At 41.3% G+C, this 24,838-nt stretch overlaps 1 protein-coding gene across 1 annotated transcript in view; it reads left to right on the top strand.

The window, feature by feature from the left end:
• The window catches only part of LOC128742534 (proton-coupled zinc antiporter SLC30A2-like), a 90,205-nt gene that overhangs the window by 26,607 nt on the left and 38,760 nt on the right, over window positions 1–24,838 (top strand). The window contains exons 3-6 of the mRNA XM_053838932.1: window positions 1,867–2,030; window positions 12,545–12,649; window positions 13,547–13,667; window positions 24,113–24,292. Coding sequence (XP_053694907.1) covers window positions 1,867–2,030; window positions 12,545–12,649; window positions 13,547–13,667; window positions 24,113–24,292 — 570 coding nt within the window. The remainder of the gene's footprint in view (window positions 1–1,866; window positions 2,031–12,544; window positions 12,650–13,546; window positions 13,668–24,112; window positions 24,293–24,838) is intronic.

Here is a 24,838-nt window from a genome sequence, read left to right as displayed (position 1 = left end):
GTACACTCCATCATTGCCAGTGTTTTAATCGCATCTTTAAACAATGCACAATCGTATTTACTATGAAGCTAAAAACATTGTCATTAAAAAGCAAAGCCTAGGTGCAACATTCCGTTATCGAAACTTGACCTTCTGTTTTTATACGACAGACTTCGCAGCCAGCTGTTACAGGACAATTGCAGGGTCAGGTGCTACAATCCTATTGACTCTAACAGCCTCTCCCAGCCGAGATTCGAACATACGACGACTGCCTTATTAGGTCAGCGTCATACCTCGAAGCCAACTGGGAGGCACGTTGTCATTATCATATCGAATATTCGATCCATTTGATCTAACATTTAAATTAAAAGAATCGGGTTATTTGGCGTAATAAAATTATGATAAGTAATCACGTTATAACCCATTTTTTACTGTAGTTTATGACATTTGAACTGCTCCTGCAGACTATGTCTGAAATAAATACAAAAATTAGGTTATTCTGAGTTCATTTCGTTATGTTTTTTGTTTAAATCGGAATTTAAATTTAAGCCCGTCATGTCTCATACAAGAATACTAATGTGTAAATTATGCGCAGCTGGAATTTTTCGGGTGACATCATTTTGGCACAATTACCTAATAATCATCCACTTGGAAGCCATTTACCTGGCAATACCTCTATAGACCGTACCATGCAGTTTTACTCCATTCCATTAATTCTCAACGTACACTCGCTCGTGCCAGGACACAGGTTTATAGCCATGGTTTGTTTTTGTTCTAGCTCTTCTAGTTTCACAATTGCCAAAAGATAGTTTTCATTAAAAATTCCGTTTCTGGAACAACCGGTGCCAGCAGCTAGTCGCATATGTATGTAAGGAAGACCTATTATTACCAAGAGCAGGCTTGTGCCGCATCGTCGGCAACGTTTTTCTCCATCTTTATTATCGTCATCTGTTTCCCGAATTATATCTGAGGCACATGCCGAATAGAGCGAGATCATTAAACGCGAAAGCATATGTAGCTCTATGTAGGGCGATACGGAATTGCAAATTGTTTGCAAAAAAAAAAGTTGACATGTTCATTGGTGAAAATCTTGCCAAATAAATACGTTGCAGTCTTCCGCTGGCACAGCTGCAACGAAACGCCAGCATCGTGCAAGTTTTTACGCGTAATGCATTTTGAGTATAAAAATATATTACAGAGTAGATTTCTCTAAACAGTTTCGGGTGAGAGTTAATTTGTTCTTTTCAATACGATGCAGAAGTTAGTTGAACGGTAGAAGAAAGAAGCACGTTCCGCTTCAGGAACCCGGAAGAATTGCCGATCGCGCTTATTGCAGTGAATATCGTTTGCCGGCGCCTTGCAGACGAGTGCCAATTTTTACTTAACTTACTACTTTTATCTTTGAAGGCTTCTCCAGGTTACGCATCGGATTGGCACTGCGGCAGCAATAAAGCATTATTTAACTCACTACCACCCTCTGACCTCCAGTGCAGTGGCAGGCGGGCGCGGTGGGGTTCCGCTTATCCCGTGGCGGCAAAGTTTATTGCTTTTGTGAAAATTTCAATCTTTTATTTTGCTCTTTGCTTCCTATAACTACCCCGAGGCCACTATTCAGTATCCATCGATGCAAGTCGAGTAAAGTTCTTCGCCCCAAATGCCGGAAAAGCAATCTTTCTGCTTGCTGTACTCTATCGGTTCGGAGTTTTTTCTACCCTGCTTTTATATCGTTCATTTCCGTTTAGCATCCGTGCGAATACTTTTGCATCGTATAGAAGTGAGCATTTCTTACTTTCGGCCAACGCCAAGCTTCTTTTTTACACCGTATAACAGTAGTAGCATAGCACCGAAAGTGTTGATTCACCGAGCCATTTTTCTTTTCCTTCGCAGAGAGCCCACGAAAAACTATGGAACCACTGCCAACGCGGCTGATGTTGCCTGGACGAAGACGCCGCAGTACCGGCAGCAGAAATCAGTTACCTATTGTGTGCACGGAAAACTGGCACAATCCTGCTGTGAGCTACCGGATGACCTGAACATTAGGAAAATTGAATGTAAGTTGTTTTTCGGTTTCGATGCGTTCGGATAGTTCGGCTAGGAACATGCGCCAACAATTCCGCCAGTGCAGAATTGGCATAATTTCTAACTACGGAGCCGGAACGCAGTTGTTTTTCAAAACGCTGCCAGCAATATTTCGCAATGTGAAACCATTCGTGTTCCCCGCGGTACTTCCGTTGGCCTGCCGGATAGTAACGCGGTTCACCAATTCTTTTACATGATAAACAATCGGCTGTACAAATAAACAGAAAGAACTTTGGCGTACAAAAGGGCAAAAGAAGTAGTAACCAAGCACAGATTTTTCATGATATATTGCTTAAGAAGAAGGCAGGAAACAATTATTAATATTTTTAGTAGGTTGTATTTTTTGCAGCCATTATTAAGTGTAGTGCTACAATCCAATTGCAATAAAACTGCAAACTCAGCACACGATTTTGTAAGTAGATTTAGACTGCAAAATGTAGCCCATTGCTTTAATTTCTACCTAGTAATGAAGCTTTTTTGTACAACTGCGACGGCTATCACAACGGAGTTATGAGAATTGAACCCAAATGCCTACAGCGCAATTTATTTGTTTTGCGAACATTTCACAATGAATTGTTTCATTCACTTTATCAGTTACATGGTAAAGGATATTTCCGTATTGTTCATACGAACACTGCCGGATATTGCGATGGTAGACCAAATATGTATCTACCGTTAAGTGTGTCTCTCTTTCGACTAAAATGCTATTAACACTTCAAACAACAATCAATGTAAGGGAAGAATCTCAAAAAAAAAACAAGAGTTCTAAGAGACACAACACTTTCATAGTTAATGTAGGATTACGTTAGGTAGTGTTTTGCTCTAAAACCATAAATATAAGCTCCGAACAAAAACCATGCCATTGCACAGTGCGAATTTTTTGCAAGAAGATCCCTTAGCTCAATATCTCCAAATGCCCCCGGGCTACATTCAATCTTTAATATCAGAGAAACTTATTTATATAGGGAACTAGCTGGCTCGACAAACTTCGTATTGCCACAAATTAAACTGCTTTGTACATAAATCGCGAATCTCGGATGACCTTTGTCACACTCTTGAGTTTTGCAAGTTTCTGGGGAGTTGATGGGTGTTATATACAAATTTTCCTCACAGTAAAGCAGAAAACAACTCCCCCCATTACTTAGCCTGATAAAATAAAGCAGATAGCATTTAAATATTCGCCATCATTACAAACCATTTCGCCGAATACCATTTTGTGGAACACCAATTCTCGGTTGACCATAACGCGGAATATAGAGTTTCGCGATAAACCTTACGCGGGATGTACCATTTCACGAAAATTCTTTTCGTAGAAAGTATCATTTCGCAGGGGTGACCCAACTGAAGAAAAGTAATAGAGATCAGTAGATCTAGGAAAATAAATAAACCTAGATAGAGGTGATGTTTATGGGGGGCTGCCTCCCCGCAGTGGCCGGTGCTTCCGACGGCAGATCGCCGGCAACACTCGCGGCCTGTGGCCGTCTCGCGCTGCATTATCTAATGTTACTATTGATAGTTTTTGGTGGTCTTGTAATTGATTAATGTTTTATGAAAGAGTCTAAAATATTTCGACTTCGATAGTTTTTGAGTTACGCATAAATTTCTGTTTTATTTGTATGAGAGTCCTTATCCCCCTACCACAGGGGTGAGGGGTCTCAAACCATCATTAAAAAAATTCCTGCCTCCAAAACCCTCCACATGCCAAATTCGTTTCCATTTGCTTGATTACTTCTCGAGTAATGAGGAAATTTGTATTTCATTTGTATGGGAGCCCCCCTCCTAAACAGGGAGAGGGGTCCTAATTCATCATAGAAAAAATTTCATGCCTCCAAAAACACCCACATGCCGTATATTGTTCCATTTGATTAATTAGTTCTCGAGTTATGAGAAAATTTGTATTTCATTTATATAGAAGACCCTCCTCCTGAAGCGGGGAGAGGTTTCAATTCACCATAGAAAACATTCTTGTCTACAAACACACCCACATGTCATATTTTGTTCCATTTGCTTGATTAGTTCTCGAGTTATGCAGAAATTTGTATTTCATTTGTATGGGAGCCCCCTTCCTAAAAAGGTAAGGGGTCCTAATTCATCATAGAAAAAATTCATGCCTCCAAAAACACCCACATGCCAAATTCCATTCGATTAATTAATTCTCGAGTTATGAGAAAATTTGTATTTCATTTGTATGGAAGCCCTCCCTCCATTCCATTCGATTAATTAATTCTCGAGTTATGAGAAAATTTGTATTTCATTTGTATGGAAGCCCTCCCTCTTAACAGCAGAGGGGTCATTATTCCCCTCCTAAAGAGGGGAGGGGTTTCAATTCACCATAGAAAAAAAATTGCTTACAAAAAAACCCACATGCTAAATTTGGTTCCATTTGCTTGACTAGTTCTGGAGTTATGAGGAAGTTTGCATTTCGTTTGTATGGGAGCCCCCCTCCTAAAAAGGTAAGGGATCTCAATTCATCATAGAAAAAATTCATGCCTCCAAAAACACCCACATGCCAAATATGGTTCCATTTGATTGATTAGTTCTCGAGTTAGGAAGCAGTTTGTATTTCATTTGTATAGGAGCCCCTCTCCTAAAGTGGGGAGGGGTCTGAATTCACCATAGAAAAAAATCTTGTCTCCAAAAACACCCATATGTAAAATGTTCTTCCATTTGCTCGATTAGTTCTCGAGTTATGCAGAAATTTGTGTTTCATTTGTATGGGAGCCCCCCTCTTAGTGGGGGGAGCGGTCTCTAACCATCATAAGAACCTTCCCTGACCCCAGAAACCCCTAGATGCAAATTTTCACGCCGATCGGTTCAGTAGTTTTCGATTCTATAAGGAACATAATGCAGACCGAAAACCATTTTTATAGGCATAGATTTGTATGGGAGCCCCCCCTCTTAGTGGGGAGAGGGATCTCTAACAATTATAAGAACCTTCCCTGGTCTCAAAAGCCCCTATATGCAAATTTTCACGCCGATCGGTTCAGTAGTTTTCGATTCTATAAGGAACATAATGCAGACCGAAAACCATTTTTATAGGCATAGATTTGTATGGGAGCCCCCCCCCCTCTTAGTGGGGGGAGGGGTATATTACTATCGAGAGAACCTTCCCTAGCCCCAAATACTCCTACATGCAAATTTTCACGCCGATCGGTTCAGTAGTTTTCGATTCTATAAGGAACATACGGGCAGACAGACAGAAATCCATTTTTATAGGTATAGATTCAATGATCTGGTCTATGTTCGTGGCACGCTTCTATTTCTTGTAATTTTTGCTAAATGAAGGTCATTTTATCTTGATTTTCTCGGAGTCAAAGATCTTTTTTCGCCACAAGAGCCCTAGTTTTCTCAGATAACGTCGCAAAAATTAGTGTAGGACGAACATCAATTGGCCAAAATTACAAGAAACAAACCGAAATGCTGTAAACAAACTTTGTTTGAATACATATAAGAATATCATTGTTTTGGTGAGAAAAGATTGAATGGAGGCAAGTGACATTAGGTATTAGACTCCCGCGGACTTTTCCCTACTCCTAATATTTGACTCCGCATTTGGGCCGTATCAATAAACTAGATTGAATAAAAAACAAATACCTTATATAACAGGTGGCAGTAGTTTAGTGAGTAAAACATTCGGGTATTAACTGAAAGAGCGTGGGTGCGAGTCCCACCTGCCGTTTCACAACCCGATATGTTTTTGGTCTACAGTTATGTTCTGTCAGCTCCCGATTTTGTCTACCCCCGATTTTGTTTACCCCCGATTTTATCAGCTTTTTATCCCGATTTTGTCAGCCTATAAATTTTGTTTAACTTTTGTGCTTTTAAACATGATTTATATAACTTTTCAGCCTGCTTGAAACTATTCTGATTCTCTGGGGAGAGTTTTTGAATAAAATGATGCCTTCTTGCGAGTAATTCGGGGTCAAAGTTAGGGTATTTTTATAGTAAAAGCTCTATAGTTCCTAAACAAGCAAAGATAGAGGTAGACTATGTTCAGCAATGTTGTGTATTTTTACTTGTACATTTTTTTTTGTACAACTTTGTAAATAGGAAAAAGTTATACAATAACTACAACAACAGCTAAAATAGAAAAATTGATTTTAAAGATTTTTAATAAGATTTTTCTATCTTTGCTGAAGAGATAGAAGGTTACTGTCTTCAGCAAAAGTTCTTGTAATAATATGCTGTATAACTTTGTAGAACACATCAATGTTGAAACTGAAGAAAAATAAATTTTTTATTGCTCTTTTAGGGGGATTAATCAAATTTTGAATTCCGCTGGACGATAGAACTTATAATTTTAAGGAATTCTTCCGAAGGTTCCATAAACATAAACCAAGTTTTCCCGCTCAAAGCTAATGCGTACTAAAAAAGGTTCTTGACCAGTGTGCTGTGCCCAGTTCATTGAGCTCTTGATTGACCAATTGAGGCTTAAAATTTAAGATTAGCTTGAGCGTTCCGAATCATCGTCAATGTTTCCTTATACAGTTTGGTAACGCGCTATACGGTATTTATGGGCAATTTCAGCTGTTTAGTTAGCCTAGATGCAGACCACAATGTATGTTCCAAATAACTGTGCACAATTTTTTCCCTTTTGTCGGCTTCCATGTTGTTTGTTTTCAAAATACAGTCGTTTTGCGGAATGTCAAAAATACATAGGTGAAGCTAACAAAATTTCCGACGAGTGCACAGTGGTTTAAAATGCGTAAAACGCGAACCTCAGCATTTTCAAAGGGAAAACGTGATAAAAAGCTACACTCTAATTAGCAAAGTTGTTGTATATCATTAAAGCCAACTTTTGACAGGAATAAATTTTTGATTAATCCACCCTAAAGGGAGATAAAAAAATTATTTTTTTAATTATTCGAAAAAGCAAAATATGTTCTTCAGCAAACTTGTAGAAAATAAAATTTAGAGAAATTTTGTCGAAGATACTTTGGCTCTATCTCTTTAAACAAACGGTCTACAGCATGTTTTGTATGATCAACACCTTAAAACTAAAAAAATACACTTTACTCTTTTTGATGATATTTTGAAGGCCTACTATGTTCTAGAAAGTTGCTTATATTTTAAAAACACACCATTTTGCTGAAAGTGTCATAATAATATCCTGAAGTTTTATGCAGGTTTTATGACTTTTTTGATGAAAAATGGTGCTTTTTCATTCCACAATATCTCGGAAAGTGGTCAATAGTGGTAGAAAAGATGATAAACATATGAAAGGGTAACATTTTGCCTTTCACATCCTGGTAAATTCATTAGTATCCCTTAGTTTCTTCGGGGCAAAATCGTCTCTCGAAAATTGTCTTATCGATATTTTTTTATCATGGCATTGCAAGACTGTTCGCTGTATTCACATACTAGTTGCGATAGCTCTTTTTTGAATGAACTCTAGTGAGAGTAGATGAAAAAGAGAGCTAACAACAGTTCTAGGTCACTTTTTCATCATGAATATTCATATATATTACAAAAGTGTGTGTACACAAGAGTAAATTGGTTGCATATTACTCTTTCTTGCACAGGAGCAGTAAAATAGACATTTTTCTGTTCTGCTTGCTTACTTTTTTACAGTACGTCTTGTTTTTATTCCAATACATATACCACATAGAACATTATTAACATAGAAATGCCGGAATGCTACTAACTCTTTTCTTATTTCACAGTAGATAATTAAACTGGAGTTATACTAGAAGGAGAGCTATAAAAGATCTGGCACGAACAAGCAATAAAACCGGCATATTTTCTATTTTATTGCTCCTGTGCAAGAAAGAGAAATATGCAACCAATTTACTCTTGTGTGCACACACTTTTGTAATATATTTGAATATTCATGATGATAAAGAGACCTAGAACTGTTGTTAGCTCTCTTTTTCATCTACTCTCACTAGAGTTCATTCAAAAAAGAGCTATCGCAAATAGTATGTGAATACAGCGAGCAGTCTTGCAATGCCATGATAAAAAAAATCTCGATAAGATGTTGAAAATGACAATTTTCGAGAGACGATTTTGCCCCGAAGAAACTAAGGGATACTAATGAATTTACCAGGATGTGAAAGGCAAAATGTTACCCTTTCATATGTTTATCATCTTTTCTACCACTATTGACCACTTTCCGAGATATTGTGGAACGAAAAAGCACTATTTTTCATCAAAAAAGTCATAAAACCTGCATAAAACTTCAAGATATTATTATGACACTTTCAGCAAAATGGTGTGTTTTTAAAATATAAGCAACTTTCTAGAACATAATGGGCCTTCAAAATATCATCAAAAAGAGTAAAGTGTATTTTTTTAGTTTTAAGGTGTTGATCATACAAAACATGCTGTAGACCGTTTGTTTAAAGAGATAGAGCCAAAGTATCTTCGACAAAATTTCTCTAAATTTTATTTTCTACAAGTTTGCTGAAGAACATATTTTGTTTTTTCGAATAATTAAAAAAATAATTTTTTTTATCTTCCTTTAGGGTGGATTAATCAAAAATTTATTCCTGTCAAAAGTTGGCTTTAATGATGTACAACAACTTTGCTAATAAGAGTGTAGCTTTTTATCATGTTTTCCCTTTGAAAATGCTGAGGTTCGCGTTTTTCGCATTTTAAACCACTGTGGAGTAGGCGCCAAGCACTTCCAAATCCGTCCACCAAGAGCGAATGAAGCAAGCTTTAGATAGCAACTACCTGGGAGCTTCAAAAAATGCATCATTTTGCGCCGTAAAGGTCATCCGAACACAGTTTCTAAATTGGTTTTCAAATAAATATGTTAGAGCAAAAAACAGATTTTTTAAGACCTACCATGACACAATCTAGAAAAACCGTTATATAGCTATACGCAGACGAGATACAATTTTTGTTCCATCAGAAATTTCTGCAAAATAAATTATCTACATCTTTCTGGTATGAAATATTGCTCTGTATCACAAAAATAAAAAGTAAAAATTTTTGTAATGAGCAAAAGTGAACCACCCTAGTGACTAATTATACCGAAAGAGGTGTCTTTTTGTAAACAAATTTATCTGAATACATGAAATCTGTAGAGCAAATAGTTGTCGAGATATTGATTTTTATCTTCAATTTTGCTTGTTCGACCATACACTCAAGTCTTTTTTTACACGGTTTGTTTTTTTCCATTACTCAAGAACGGTACAATTTAGGCACCATTTACAAACTACGTGTCGAATTTAGGGCCTTTCCCAAATTTATTGAGATATAAATGAATGGTCCCTAAGTTGCCCTGTTCTTAACAATCGTAAAAACAAACCGTGTAAAAAAGTACTTGAGTGTAGTGCAGTGTTGGAATGGACTTTCATTCCTCTAATCACGCCCCACATGGGTGGAGCGTGGGAACGTTTCATCCGCAGCATAAAACCAAACGTCGAAGCTTTTATTCCGCCTTCAATTGTTTAATATGCACATTTTTTCGTTTAGAACTAGAATACATTAAATGTATTGTAGTGTATCGTAGTTTTAAGCGCAGAATATGCATATAAAACAATTGGAGTCGAAATATGACTCCTGGGCCCCCCTCTGGCTGTGGCTGTCGGTGTGTATACGTTGATTGCGTTTAATTCTCAACACCACCAATTCTCTACCGGTTAACTCGCTGCTTTTGCCTCCCTAACATTACTGTACGGAACTTCCTTTCTCCGGAATTTGGCCAACGAACTATTGGATTAGCAGCGATCTCCTCTCCGAATCGATGCAGCTCGCAATCGATCGTCATCGTTTGACTTAGATCTTCGAGGAGGCGCTAGGAAGGGGCTTGAGAGAGTCACAGTCATATTTGACGCTCCGCCCAGGTAACTCCCCCTACCCATTTTATATCTCTAACCATTAGCTAATTAATCAATTAGCCAGTGTAAACAAATTGATGTTACAGGAATCCCCCGAATAAGGCGATTGGTGGTGCTGTACGCCCATCGCGATATCTCAGCTGCCCATAAACCAAGAAAGTTAATTTTTGGTAGTTGACTAGGTTATACCACATACTAACAATGTACCAAAAATCAACTTTATTGATTAATGTACAACTAAGAAATCGCCGTGAGCGTACACCATCATCCACCGCCTTATTCGGAGCATTGCTGTACTTTTGTGGATTTTCGGCTGTACAGTCGGTTATTCATCGAAAACAGCTATTTTATACTGCCTGATGTTGTGCACTATGGTCGAAACGTTTAGGTGTATACCGTGTTTTAGTACAAAACTAATGCATTTGAGGCCGCTAAAAATTAAATTTCTGCCCGTTGGAAATCAAAGACCAGGCAAGAAAACGTAATCGTATTACCTTTGAAAAAGGCCAAAAACCTAGGGCCGAAACGTCGAGCATTATAAAATAGCCGATTTCGGTAAATAACTGACTGTACAGCCGACAATCCACGTTAAAATACATCCCAGTCGTGTATTTCCCAACAATTGAAGTTATTTTTTATGCTTTTCACCTTAATTGTGTATTACAAAAATTTGTGACTGCCAGGCTTGTCCTGCACTCAGTGAATTTATTTTGCTTTTTTAACTGTAACACCTCAGCCAAGCATAATTCGAAAATATTTTGTATGGGGCATTTATAGAGTAAATTATTATCCATAATATTGCTGAACTAAGTATTGCTCTATCTTTAGTATTTACGGCGCACTCCCAGTTCACACTGGCTGGTGCACCAACTGCCTACCGTAAGCATGCTAAACTCGTGTTTGATTCATTTTTCCATTAAATTTGTATTATTGCGGTGAATCATTTAGTGCGGAATGCATTATAGTTCAGCGAGATCCAGTGAAAACAGTTAACTCTACTCTTAAACGTCTGCTTGACTGGAGATAAATTGCATGATTCAATTGATTGAAATTTATGCATCAGCATGTCAGTCAGCATTTCTGAAATTCTGGCGGTCACAAGGAGTGTCACACTATACACGTTTAGCCACTTGGTTTCGCTAAACCACAGGCGACCAAGCGATTTTCAGTCCCGCGGTGGCGATTGTGATTAAGCTGTTGTAAACTTACTCTTCATCACCATCAAAGTGCCGTCACTAACCGCATCATCAGTTCAGGGCAAACAGTTCAATGTTCGAGTTTTGGAAATGATTTATGAGCCACAACCGAAGCAGCATCAGCAGCAGCAGTATCAGCAGTAGTGGCAAAGTTTCCGAGCTTCGAGCTTCGCCGGTTTGGCTGCTGCATGTAGCAGCTGACTTCATCTCAGCCAGGATGGGTCCAGGCCAGGCATTGCGAAAGGACGCGCGTAATCTCTTACCAATTTTCTTCGGCGAGGCTTTACAATGTTTGCCAGCTAACTAGAGAGCGACGTAACTTTACCACCGCTATGATGGAAAGCTGCTCTACTGCTTGGTTGGAGCTGTTATGGTCTGTTATTCAGCCACCGCTGAGCGAGTCGAGTTAGGTAGTTAGGTTAGTTGGTGGAGCCCTTTTTTGACACGTAATTCATCATGGTCGTGGCGGTCAACTTAATGCATTGGAACGGTGGTGCTGTGATGCTTTGACGTTCTAGTCCTTCTTTTGACAGGGAACGGGGAAATGCAAACAATGCGCAATGAGTCAATTACGTTAATTAGATGTTGCATTCTAAGGGAATCAAAACTCACAACCGACTATTTCCTTCTTCATTATCCCTGAATGCTGCGGTGAACCGCCTAGAATGTGCATAGCGTCTGATAAAAGCAGAAATGTGTTTCCCTCTGTCAACAGCTGCTGGTGGAAAAGATGCAGTCTCCGAAAATTGTTGATAGCGAGAAATACTGCCACAAACAGCTTCCCCCAGTAGTGTCAGGAAGCGAATAAACCAACAATGGCGTTAATTTTCTTTCGGAAATCTGTAAGTTTTCCCGTTGTCACATTTAGAGACAACGGTTTATTTCGGTGTACACCCCCAATGAATAGACTTTAGAGAAAGGATTTACACAATAGGATCACTCAGAGCAGTTATTTCGCTTACTGCTATCATTATTTGATATCTACGACGAAGAAATGCGTTTGTTTAAAATACTTATAATATCTTCCTGGTTCCAGAGTATTAAGCGCTGGAAATCTGGAATCCTTTTAACAATAAGTTGAACAAATTTTATTGAAACTTCTTGAAACTACTACATGCTAGATCAAGCACCGTTTATTTGAACTGCTAGAACAACGCAGCGCAAATAAATCTTTTGCTACCACTCTTTGGTGATGATACCAAACCATAACCGTTGAGGGTAAATTTCCACAAGGGAGCAATGACGATAAAAAGCGCGATTATGGTTTGCGATGACCGTTTTTCCTTCCGCTGCAGTTTATGATTATGTTTGGTTTCAAATGGCGCGTGTTTCGCACCACAATCGGGCGGTGGTGTGCATTGTTTCGTCCAGCCAGCCAGCAGCAGCCCAGCCCGGCGCAGCATTTTTTCCTTCATTGTTGCATTTCATTCCATTGCATAACATTTTCATTCTTACGGTTAACTGATTGCTACGTTTCGTTCTCCGTTTCTTGTTTCGTTTCAGCACATTGTCATCGGCCACGGCAATATGGAGTTGATAAAGTTGCCAGGAAGAAATTAATTCTAGCTAGCGTGCTGTGCGTTGTATTCATGATAGCCGAGATAATAGGTATACTAATTTCCGCGACACTATCTGGGTATCCGCTTCTAATTAATGGTCCCGCTAGAAAGTAATGCATTACAATTACAAATTGCGCAACATAACACGTAATGTTTCGGTGTAAAAAGATGGTTTTGTGTTCTTAAGTTGCTCAGTTTTAAAGGATGGTTTGAGTATAATAATAATTTTTTCAAATTATTAGAAGTATTGTATAACTATCAATAAAAAGCAGGGATGGTCCGATCACTTTGACTCATTTTTAATTCATTTGACAGTACCTTCTCGGCCGAGTAAAATTTGACAATGGCAAGTATGAGACTTTTGTACAACTAGTTATTGTCTACAATTTTGCCGAATAAAGTTTTGCTATATATTTTGTAGTTACGGAGCTACAATGCTAGTACCTCAATATTAACTAAGTGAACGTTCATTTAATTACTAATGAGGTACTAGCATTGTAGCTCCGTAACTACAAAAGATACAGCAAAATTTTGTTCACCAGAATTGAGGATAATAACTAGTTCTACAAATGTGTCATACATAAATTTGTCAAATTTTGTTCCGCTGAGACGGTACTGTCAAATGAATCAAAATTGAGTCGAAGTGATCGGACCATCCCTGAATAAAAGTAGTAGAACATTTTGCAGTAAAACGAACAATTCCATTATGTTAAAAAAACATAATGAAACGCAATATGACTTGCAAATGTGTGCAACGTTTTCATTCCGACTTCTTTCTAGTTATTTCAAACGCAATCAGAGGTACTGAAGAATTGCTAACAAATTTGCATCTTCAAGGTTCGCCGTCGGTTCGGTGGTACACTGCACAGCCATAACAGTCGGCCTCGCTCTTTGTCATTATATTCATTCCATTGTAAAAAAATTTCCACTCCGTTGTACTTCCCAGGAGGCATCTATTCCAACAGTCTAGCGATAGCGACGGACGCTGCGCATCTATTAGCCGACCTGGCCAGCTTCATGATTTCGCTGTTCGCGCTCTGGATCGCCGCGAGACCATCCACCAAGAGGTAAGTTGAGCAAAGATAAATGGCTCATCCACTTCCCAGCTTGTCATTCAGCGCGGCCTTATTGTTGCCGGTCGGTGAGTCACGTCGTTATCACTCGCCACGTTAGCGGGCGCGGTGCGCTAATGAAATCCTTTTGAAAACGGCACGAAGGCTTCATTTCTGCTGAAACGGCGGAAGCGAGATGAAATGATTGTTATTAAATTGTAATGGATTTGGTCTGAAGCACCCAGTCGGATCTTGTTGACTTTGTTGTAAGAAAAAAAAGAAAACTTTATGGGGTTGCATAAAACGGCGTGAAATGATTTCATCCTGGCAGTCTATTTCCTTGAGAAGCAAATTGTGTAGTTAGTGTTATGTTTACATTGCAACTGTCATTATATGACATTGGCATTCACCAAGAGTGAAGTATTAATCATAGATTAAAATTTTTGTAATTAATTTATACAAAATATTAACATAGTTTTCTGGTTTAACAATCATTTAGTATTTCAACCAGTAAACCTAGTTTTTGCATACAGTCTCTGACAGTATTTCCATTTTGGATAAAATTTTACAACTTTTTCACTATAGATAAATGTATCGTTCAGTTCTATCATTTCGTAAATTTATCGAAAGGGCGTATGCCAAAATTAAAATTTGAAGAAATCAGCAACTTTATGAAACGAATTTTGGAAAATTAGCTCGTGTGCCTTTCTCTACAACACACAGCCGCCGGATGCAGAACCTACTCTGGATCAGGCAATCTCTTCCGGCCCACTGCAACATGGCACTAGTATCACCTTCACTGTTTTGGGTACCTGATACAACTCGTGATACAAGTGCCTACGCCACACTCCATCTTACCTAGTTTACCACCAAGTATTCAACATAGGTACGCCCATAAATTCCGAGCACCCGTGTATTAGCTTCTTTTAGTGTCTGATTTTTTATGTCCACATGATGTCAAAGGCCACATGGCCACCAGGTGAAGCGCGATCTGGTGGATAACACACGGTGTTCAAGGAATTGGAAAGCGGTAGTCCACAAGCGAAGAAATTGAAATTGAAGAAATTGTGTTCATCAGACTACGTCTAGACACGAATTTCGGATTTCATCTTTTATACGCGTTTCTTGACAGCGCGCACGAGACGCTCCCACACTCCGCCTGTGATGAAGTAGAAGAGATGAAATCATGGCAAACCCTGCCGCAAAACGCTTGGAATCTAAATGTATGATAGTTTCTTTGAGTTGCCTGCTTTTTTCCTGCATGGACTCATCGCTGTGACCAGGAAAGTAAAGCAAAGCCTAGCTGCTACATTCCGTTATCGAAACTTGACCTTCTGTTTTTATACGACAGACTTCGCAGCCACCTGTTAGAGTGCAGGATAATTGTAGGGCCAGTTGCTACGATCATTTTGACTAACAGCCTCTCCCAGTCGAGATTCGAACATACAACGACTGGTTTATTACCGCGACCGGCGCCATTCCGCGAAGCTAACTGGTAGGCTGTGATATCGCCCGGGTGTTTGCTGTATAACCTGCACTGCATTTCTGTTTGCTATAAACGCTGTTTAACATATTCTGATTATTAATTTTATGGATGCTTATGTGCCCTGCGGTTTATCCTTTCTTCAAAGCTTGCTTCAATATACCCGCACGTCTCTCACCGTCAGTACGATCCCATATTATAACTGTCCCTGGCGAGGACTCATTGCATATAAGTGACTTTTGCACTGTCAAGAGGTTTCATTGGGATAATATAGAATTCAGCGTGAAGGAAGGAGAAATGAGGGACATACGAATAAACCATGCTGTAGTCACTTGACATCGAATAGCCTTACTCTATTAACATTCAAACCAACGACCAGTCGCTTGTCAAAGCAGACTTGGTAACCTTGAGACTACGAAGTCCCCTGGTTACGGACTTACAACCTTCATCAGTGTCTGTTTACGAACTGTTTTCGAATTCGAAAACAAACACCGATGAAGCATGCTAGGCGAAATACGAGTCAGTCAGAAAAAAATTAAAGGTGGATTTTAATCACCTAAAAGTGTTTTTCACAATCCGGTGCCGGGAATATTTATGGTATCCACAATCTTGAATAGGGCGTTGAAAATCCCCTTGTTTCATTTCTCCCAACGCACAATAGTCGGAAAATTGTGATTTTTGGCCAAAATTATTTTTTAGTTTCAAATTGATTCTAGGCTATATTTGTTACAAAAGAAATGATTTAAACTTATAAGAACTCATATTTAGGGTGATTTGGGGAAAAATGATCAAATGTGTCCGATATAAATATTTGCTTGACAAAAAAAATTTTCTTTCTCGCAGGGACTCTCCCATTTTCTCATTGAAACTCTCTTCAGGTACTAAATAAATTTAGTAACAAAGATAATCAAATTTGTTGAAAGAGTACTTAAAATTTTAAAGACTTGCTAAAAATATGACAATTTTAAAATTATTTTTTTTCGGAAAACGTCAAATTATAGCAAGCTTTTAATTCATGTTTTGATACAACATACTTCGAGCTTTCAGACGCATTGCAAGAAACTGCGGCGACAAGAGGCGACAAGAGTTGTTGTTTTGATTAAAGTTTATGAGAATTTCATTTTTATTATAAGTAGCCTATCGCGCACCTCATTGAGTTTAAATTTGTTTTCATTTCATTTTTTGATAGGCTAAGGTATCAGTTTTAAAATGATATATAACAATAATATTTACATCCGCGATAAGTATTTAATTTTTTGACTTTTTTAAAATGACCTATTTTTCAAACTTTTGAAATGGGCACCTTTGACAGCTTATTTCTACATGATATTTTTTTTCTATCAAAATTTTTTTCGCGGATCATAAAAATATAGACAATTTACTACAAAACCGCGTTTAAGCATGTGCTAAAATGTGAAATTTTACATTCGGCAATTTTGGCCGCTACTTTATATAGAGTCCTTCTTATGTGCAACGTTACAAAAGGGTTTCCTATTGATACTCGATATTACGATCTCTCCAGCATGTAGTCAGCTTATTCACTTGTGTCAAAAAATTGAATTGAAGCATAGTGAACTGTATGAACTGTATTGAACTGTAGCATATGCTGCCTTTTTATATTGTTTATGCAGGGTCTTCATAGACAGCACCTTCACGGTGCCGAATAGGATTCGCAAGGTGCCAACATGCACCTACCTACTAAAAACTCTCCTGCTGCCCATTCCTGAACCTTCCCGGAACTACAGTTAGGTTTTACTTCAAGAGGGAGGACGTGCCTAAGCCTTTAATGACCCTAGCTAAGCTATGTCAGGCCCTGTTGTTGCAAACGTTCTAGCCGTTGCAACTCCGTTATCACCTCCGTTGCCACCCTATCGACGGCACCCCATGCGCGCTGCTCAGCGCACATTCTCTGCACGATGTTGTCGGCGTTGGTGTCTTCCCCAACGACCGCAAGCATCACCCGCCGAGTGGTTGTGAAACGCGGGCAATGAAACATCACATGCTCCGCCGTTTCCTCGGCTACCGTGCAAACGGGGCAAAAGGGTGAGCTTACCCGCCCACGCGTATGTAGATACTTCTTAAAGCATCAATGTCCCGACAGAAACTGGATAAGGAAAAAGTTTACCTCACCATGTCCTCTACCGATCCAGGACGATATGTTCTGGATCAGCCTATGGGTCCACCGGGGGGGCTCCATAGCCGCAAGGTTATCGAGTCTGTTTTGACAATCGAGTGGCCGTGGGTTCGAATCTTAGTAGAATCAAGCCATTCGATGTCAAGTGACTTTAGCATGGGTTTATTCTCAGGCCCCTCCATTTACCCTTTCTTCATGCTGAATTCTATATTTACACTCTGAAGCCTCTTGACAGTGCAAATGTCCCTCCTATAGTTAAGTGTACTGGTCAGAGGTACGAATGAGTCCTCGCCAGGGACGGCTATAATATGGGATAGTACTGGCAGCGAGGAATAAGTTTGTAAAGTAGATCAAGCTTTGAAGGAAGGGTAAAACCTCAATACACACAAGCACGCATAAAATTTAATAAGCATATCGCTCATTCAATAGCGATTATAGCAAAAAGAAATGCAGTGCAGGTCATACAGCAAACACCCGGGCGATATCACAATGGATCAACTATACCGGTCGCAGTGATGAGTCCACACATGGAAAAAAATGGGCCCACCTACCATGATCCGTGCGATCCCATTCCGCCTGCCAACGCCTAATAGAGTCCAGCCTATTGTCCCTAGCGCCCCTGACGTTTCTCTGCCTATGGCACTCGATGTCCTTGCATATGGGAATCATGGCTGCAATAGCCCCAATCGCATCCAACAATATGGTACGGTAGCCGCACGTAACGCGCAATGCCAACAGCCTGAACTCCTTGTTCAGACATGCCTTATTGTGCTTACTCTCCAAAGCCGGGGCCCATGCCGGTGCACCGTACCGTAGCACCGACATGGCAACGCTGGCCATCAGGCGTCTCTCTGCTAGGACCGTAGCCGTTCGGCATGATCTTGGACAGCGCAGTAACCGCCAGGGACGTAAAATGTACTGGTTGGTGACCAAAATCTGAAGACATTTGACATTATTTCTTGCGACCAGTCATGCGGCAGATTTCTAGTACACACGCACCGAGAAGAAATACCAGAATAACAATAACATCGCTTGCTCGTCGTGTCACACACACACACACACTTCGGAGCAGCAGAGACATGCTTAAACATTCTAGCACCATGCATGACAGAAGGTGTAGTAGTTATCGGTATTCTCGTTTGCTGCTTCATTCGTATGCCTACAACTTTTCCTCAAATAATGCGGATTCAAAGAAGAATGTTCCCAAAATTGAAAACGAGCTCTACTGCATCTATTCTTACAAGATCTTTAAAGTAGTGATCAATCACAAAACCGTGCAAAAATTCACCAATTTTCATTACATAAATTTCAGGTGAAAAACGCATCAATAATTATACCTTATTCTCTATCGCTTGTCCATACTATTCCAGCTAGAACTGTAAGCAAAAAGCGGCGAATGCCTGTCACTTCGATACTGTGACATTTTTTTGACTGGTCGCAGTGAAATAAGAATGTTTGCTTATTATTATGTACGTATTCCAGCTGGATTCAACACATCAAGAGATAGGCTCTCTCGATACAGAAACAATACGAAGCGACGGTATTGGCTGAAATTATGACATGGTACTGCATACTGGCAAATGTACAGAAAAATTGTAACAGTTTCGGTCCCTGGTAACCGCCGTTGTCGCTTTACCACAAGCATAATCCACATGTCTGGTGAAGTTCAACCTGTTGTCTGCCATAACACCCAGGTACTTCACACTTCGTTTGGAGACAATCACCTGTCCTCCAACGATTATTTTGGCCTCTAAGGCGGTTGCTGATGATCACCGCTTCCATCTTGTGGTGGGCCAATCGTAGATTTACGCCCGCCATCCAACACTCTATTATGCTTATGGCGTCCGATGCCAGCATTTCCACCTCCTCTAGAAACTCGCCTACCACTGTAAGGCTATATCATCGGCGAAGCCAGTGATCTCGACCCCAGTGGGTAGTTCGAGCCTCAGCACCCCATCGTACATGGCATTCCAGAGCGTGGGGCCGAGAAGCTAACCCTGTGGAATACCCGCTGTCACTTTGTACTTCTTCGCCCCATCCGCCGTGTCGTACATTAGCGTCCGATTCTCGAAGTAACTTTTAAGCAACCTGCATAGATGGCCCGGTACCCTCATCCTATGCAGCGCTAACGCGATTGCACCCCAGTTAGCGCTGTTAAAGGCGTTTTTGACATCGATTGTGACTATAGCACAATATCTGTCGCCTTGTCTTTTCCATCTCATAGGCTTCTCGGCCCTCTCCACCACGGACTTTATGGCGTCTACAGTGTCTTCCCTTACGGAAACCAAACTGCGAGCTTGCCAGTCCGACATCACTTTCCACCACAGGCGTCAGCCTGTTTAGGATTACCCGCTCTAGCTAAATGCCTAACGTGTCCAGTAGGCAAATTGGCCTGTACGACGAGGGATCACCAGGCGGTTTCCCCGGCTTTGGCAGCAGTACCAATCTTTGAACTTTCCATTTGTTTGGAAATTCGCATATCTCAGTTCGCATAACCAGTTCTGAATCGCCTCTCTAAACATATCGGGATATGCTTGGATCGCCACTTTGAGTGCCTCGTTCGGAATCCCGTCAGGACCGGGCGCTTTCTTCGTTTTTAAACCCCTGGCAATTACGATGAGTTCCTCATTCGTGACCGGAATGAGGACATCATTCGATTGACCATACGGGGTCGGGGGCCACCAAACTGGGTCGTGTTGCGAAAAAGCCCTTCCGCGATGACTTTCAGCTTTTGGGGGGGCGGGTTTCCTGCGGAGCGGATGTACCCTTCATTTTTTTCATCACCACCTGGTATGCACCACCCTAGCGGTTCGAGTCCGCATCGCGGCATAGCTCCTGAAAACAGGATTTCTTGCTACGCCTAACCTCCTTGTTGAGCGCCTAAGTTCGACCCCCCGAGCTTCAGCATCTGCATCGGTCCGGACCCTCTGCGCTAGCCTTGTCGCTCTGTGGCACCTGGATGGAGCTGGGCAATGGTATCACTCCACCAGTATACCGAGCGACGACCGTTCGTTGGCTGCCCCGTCCTGGGCATAGTGGTATCACATGACCGTACTAGGACGTTGGTCAGCTCGCGGGAACTCAGGTTCGAGCGGTTGCTCTCTGCGCTGAGTGCTTCAACGAACATGTCTTTGTCGAAAGACTTCACTTTCCACCTCCTCCCTGTCGACTTCAACCCGCGTGGCCGTGGCATCCGTCGTTTAATCGTGTACCGTATACCTTGGTGGTCGCTATGCGTGTACTCATCCGACGCATCCTCATCCGAGGTGATATCGATGATCGATTGTTGTACCCCCCCCTACAAAGGTACTGACGGATCCCACGTTAGCCAGACTTACGTCCAGCTTGGCCAGAGCTTCCAGCAAGCTTTGTCCCCTAGGGGTAGTGCACCTGCTACCTCATTCGACCCAATTAGCGCCGCCCCGGGGGACCCGGTGGGGGTCCGCGATAATGGCAATATCGCTCCCCGCTTCGGCTGCCGTCTGCCAAAGCAGCTTCTGTGCCGTGTCACAGTGATTCAGGTTAATCTGTATAACCTGCACCATTATCGTTGCAAAGCCCTCCTATAAGCCGCACACAGTGGGCCACCTGTGGCATGCTTATTTTCCGCTTCGGCTGTGCAGAGCAAGCACCTGGAGGGTTTGCTACATCCCCTGGCGAAGTGGTCGTCTTCACCGCACCGCCTGCACAGCTTGGACCGGTCGGGGGCTTTGCACTTGCCTGCCCGATGACTGAAACCCATACACCTGAAACAGCGTTCGATACGCCGTTTGGACGCAAGTGTACAGACTGACTAGCCCACCTTAATTTTGCCAGACGCCAACATTTTGTTGGCGATTGCCTCCGGCACGTTTAAAGTTGCGGTTTGCATATCTCCATATGCTTTCCGCAACCGGATGTCTGCGGGTGCCACATCAACATTGAGCTGACCCTGCAGAGCATCCGTCAGGTCCGCTGCCGTCGTAATCTCGTCAAGGCTTTTACACTCGAACACGCTGCGACAGCGCTTTAACCTGGCCCGCTTCGCCCAGGGACTGCTCAACCAATTCCCTGTTGTTCGAGCTCAGGACCGTTGGGTCCTTTTTGAGCTTGAAGAGCATATCCCCGCCTGGGTTCGGCGGGTCTTCACCACGTTGGCCCCTAGCTCCTGCTAGGCGGTTTACGCCTAACCACCCGCCAGTCGTCATCCCCGGTCCCGGCAGCACCATCCGGGACCACCTCCGCGTGTTCGCTGGTAGTGGCGCGCACCGAAGCCCGCTGCCTCTTGGCCACCAGCGTTGGTCCATGGTCGGGCGTAGCCGCCTTGCGCTTGGCAAGCGGCATACGCGCCTGACTAGGCATGGCCACAGCCTTAGCGGCTATGACCAGAGCTTCGGCGATCTCGCATCGCTGCAGAAGCTCCTGCCTTTCCACCTCGGCAGCTATGACGGTAGAGCGGAGGCTCACCACCAGCTTTTTAATGTCGAGGTGGACATTTGACCTCGAGTTGATGAACGAGTACAACTCGTACACCAACCTTTTGGCTTCCTCCAGCTTGCTACTGGCTGGAGAGAGCTCAACTCTCGCTGCAAGAGGCTGCACCAAGTCCTCAGTCGACTTTTTCTTACCGCTGTCGCCCGCCCTCTTGGCTGAGCTAACAGTAGTGGCCACCGGCGTTCTAACTGGGGTGTCAAGCTTTGGTGGAGTCGACTTTTTCTTCGGTATTACCACCGTTCTCGGAGTACTTCTCATTTTGGTCCCCGATTTCGGCGGGTTTCCCTTCTTGGGTTGCGCCCCCGGTAACGGGGGGCTACCTGTCCTTGCCGGCGACAATCTCGCCAGCTTACTACTTTTGGCAAAGATATCATCTTTGCCTCCAGTAGCACCCAGTTTTTTAATAGTGCACACTATTAGGTACCTCCTGTCCATTTATATTAGGCAAATATCATGCCGAAGGGGGTTTGCCAATTCTACAAATTTTCATTTTTTCCAAAAATAGCATAGGTCTTTCTAGAAAAATCAAAAACATTGACGGACTAACTGGATTTTTTTCCGGAAGAACCCACAGTGATTGATTTTCCATTAGGCTTAGATTCCGTACATTTTATATGTGAGTTATGTTCGAATTTCGAGTTTATTTTTTCTACATAAAACACTGTCACCCTACAGTATGGCTATGGAACATCTGCCGGCACCTAACTTTAATACTATCAGCATCGGGGGTTTATATTTGTTCCGCAATATAATTACGTATAGCATCATTTTGTACTGACTTTTTATCTGCGGATAATCCCTTCGGGGACTGCCTTGTTGGTCGCCCGTGATTGCTTTTGACTTCATGCAGTCAGTCCAACGAAGGAAAACGAAAAGTTTTTCTTTTTCCATTTATCTTCCCTGGTTTGACTGTTTTGCATGCTTTTCTTCTTTGCTACTCGAAGTAAAGAATTTAACTTTCAGCAGTTGAAGTTACAACGAATTTGAACTCTTTACCCAGATTCTTTTATTTCAGGAATTTTTCTGATACAAAAATAAAGCTGTTTAAGCTAGTATGTTTTTGTGTCATGTACAAAAGGTTGAAAATTTCGCCCAATTTACTTGTTAAACTGAAATCGAAAACATAAGAGTAGTATGAATGAAACTATGGAACATAAAAAAATCGAATATCATCCTTCATACATTTTCATATCGGATTTAAGTGATATTTAATATTTTTTTCTCGTTTCGACTTTAGTAGTTTAAACATGGTTGCATAAGATTTGCCAAAGCATATATCCAAATAGTTTCTAAAAGTAATTGAAATTGATTCAATATATCAAGCAGTGTTAGTTTGGTAGAGTTGTGGAAATAGTTCTGAAAATATTCCTTTACCTATTTCGGCATTTTCTAACCACATAAAATTGTTAATCAAATTGTTGATAATTTTCAACACAATAAGGTTACAGTTTGCTTTGGTTTCGTGTGGCGTAAACAAAAATCCTAGTGGCGTAAAAGTAAATCAAGCAGAGGAGTTTTGCACAAATAAATCGAAAAAGCACCAATAGTGCTAGAAACACTCTCTTTAGTTTGTAACTTTTTTCTTCCAATTCCTTACGGAAACATTAATTAAACCTTCTCCGAGCGGAGCTCCCAAGTACTGTTAAATAAATCGCAAAACTTGTGCCGGTTGATTTTCCATCTTCCCGAACGGCATCTTACCGGCAACCGAAAAACAAAAACAAAAAAAGCAAAAAAGTATAAGATATTTCATAATATTATGGGAACGGGAATGAAGCCATAGTGCAGTGCAGCGAACACTCGACAGGAGAAGATTGTTGTTAAGAATATTGTTTTTGCTCTTGCATTTTCCGGATTTCTGAGTGGCTTCAAGCGAGTAGCTTAACAGCCAACTCTCGGTCGACCGATAAAAAGAAAAGCTCGATGAAAAATATCAGTTTTTACCTAGGGCTTGTCTGTCTCCTGAACAATAGTTTGAGCGCACACGGCGAGGAGGAAGGCGGTATATGTGCACGAACCGGGGGGAGCCTTAATCCTTGAACCTTGCGATGAAAGCCAATTTGGCGTATAAAGGAAATAGGATTGCATTTGTATCCTGAAGGGCTCAGCCTTTTTTCCACTTTTCACTAACATGACTGTTTCACCCTGTCTCTCCAGCGCGGTAGAGTATTTAGATGTTCTACTGGGATTCAGCTTCGGAGCTTACTTTTCGTTTGCAATTTTTCCTACATTTTACAATTGAAGTTCCACCCTTCCTAGGTGGAACAACGCGCTAACACGTACTCGTGAAAGCAGTTTGATAACGAACGAACACGCTATATTCTCATGCCATGTTCTTCTTTTACCTCTACTCATCTCTTTCTAATGTAGGTTGTCATTTGGATGGTACCGAGCCGAGGTGATTGGTGCTCTGTCGTCGGTTCTAATGATTTGGGTCGTGACGGCGATTCTGTTCTACATGGCTGTCATGAGAACCATCGAGCAAAACTTCGAGCTGGATGGCAGTGCGATGCTGATCACTTCCGGATTAGGAATCCTGGTGAATGTCATGTAAGTACATACAGGAATAGTTCGGCACTGCTGGCGCAGCATAATCATTTCGTTAATTGGTGGCATTCCGTGATGATAGGGTATTTTGCTGTTGTTATAATTAAACAAAACTAATTATTCCTTGCAGTACTATACCCTCGACAAGCTGCGCGCATTCAAACTTTGATCTATTCCGGCGGAATAATAAAAATAAACTGATATATTCGGTCTTGTTGGCCCGGTAAACAACTGTAGCTCACGGCGAACCACCATAAGGCATTTCTTTCTTACAAAAAGGAACCAGTTGGTTTGGAGACTTAAAACAAATTAATTAATTCATATGCATTCTCCTAACGCTGCGAGTCCATCACATTTTGTAGCGATATGTCGATCGATAGGAGACCATCGACCGCGATGACGAAACCCTTTGTGTGATTGAAATCAACTCGACAGTTCACCCGAAATCCGACACTATGAACACTATGAACCATCCATCGCAGATTTTTTTTTGGGTACGTTCTCCACTGCGACCAGTTATTTGATCTATTGTGGCATCGCAGATTAAAC

The sequence above is a fragment of the Sabethes cyaneus genome, chromosome 3 (assembly GCF_943734655.1).
Source record: "Sabethes cyaneus chromosome 3, idSabCyanKW18_F2, whole genome shotgun sequence".
NCBI classification, from domain to species: domain Eukaryota; kingdom Metazoa; phylum Arthropoda; class Insecta; order Diptera; family Culicidae; genus Sabethes; species Sabethes cyaneus.
The sequence above is the reverse complement of the archived record's forward strand: the minus strand, read 5'-3'. Positions and strand labels throughout refer to the sequence as shown.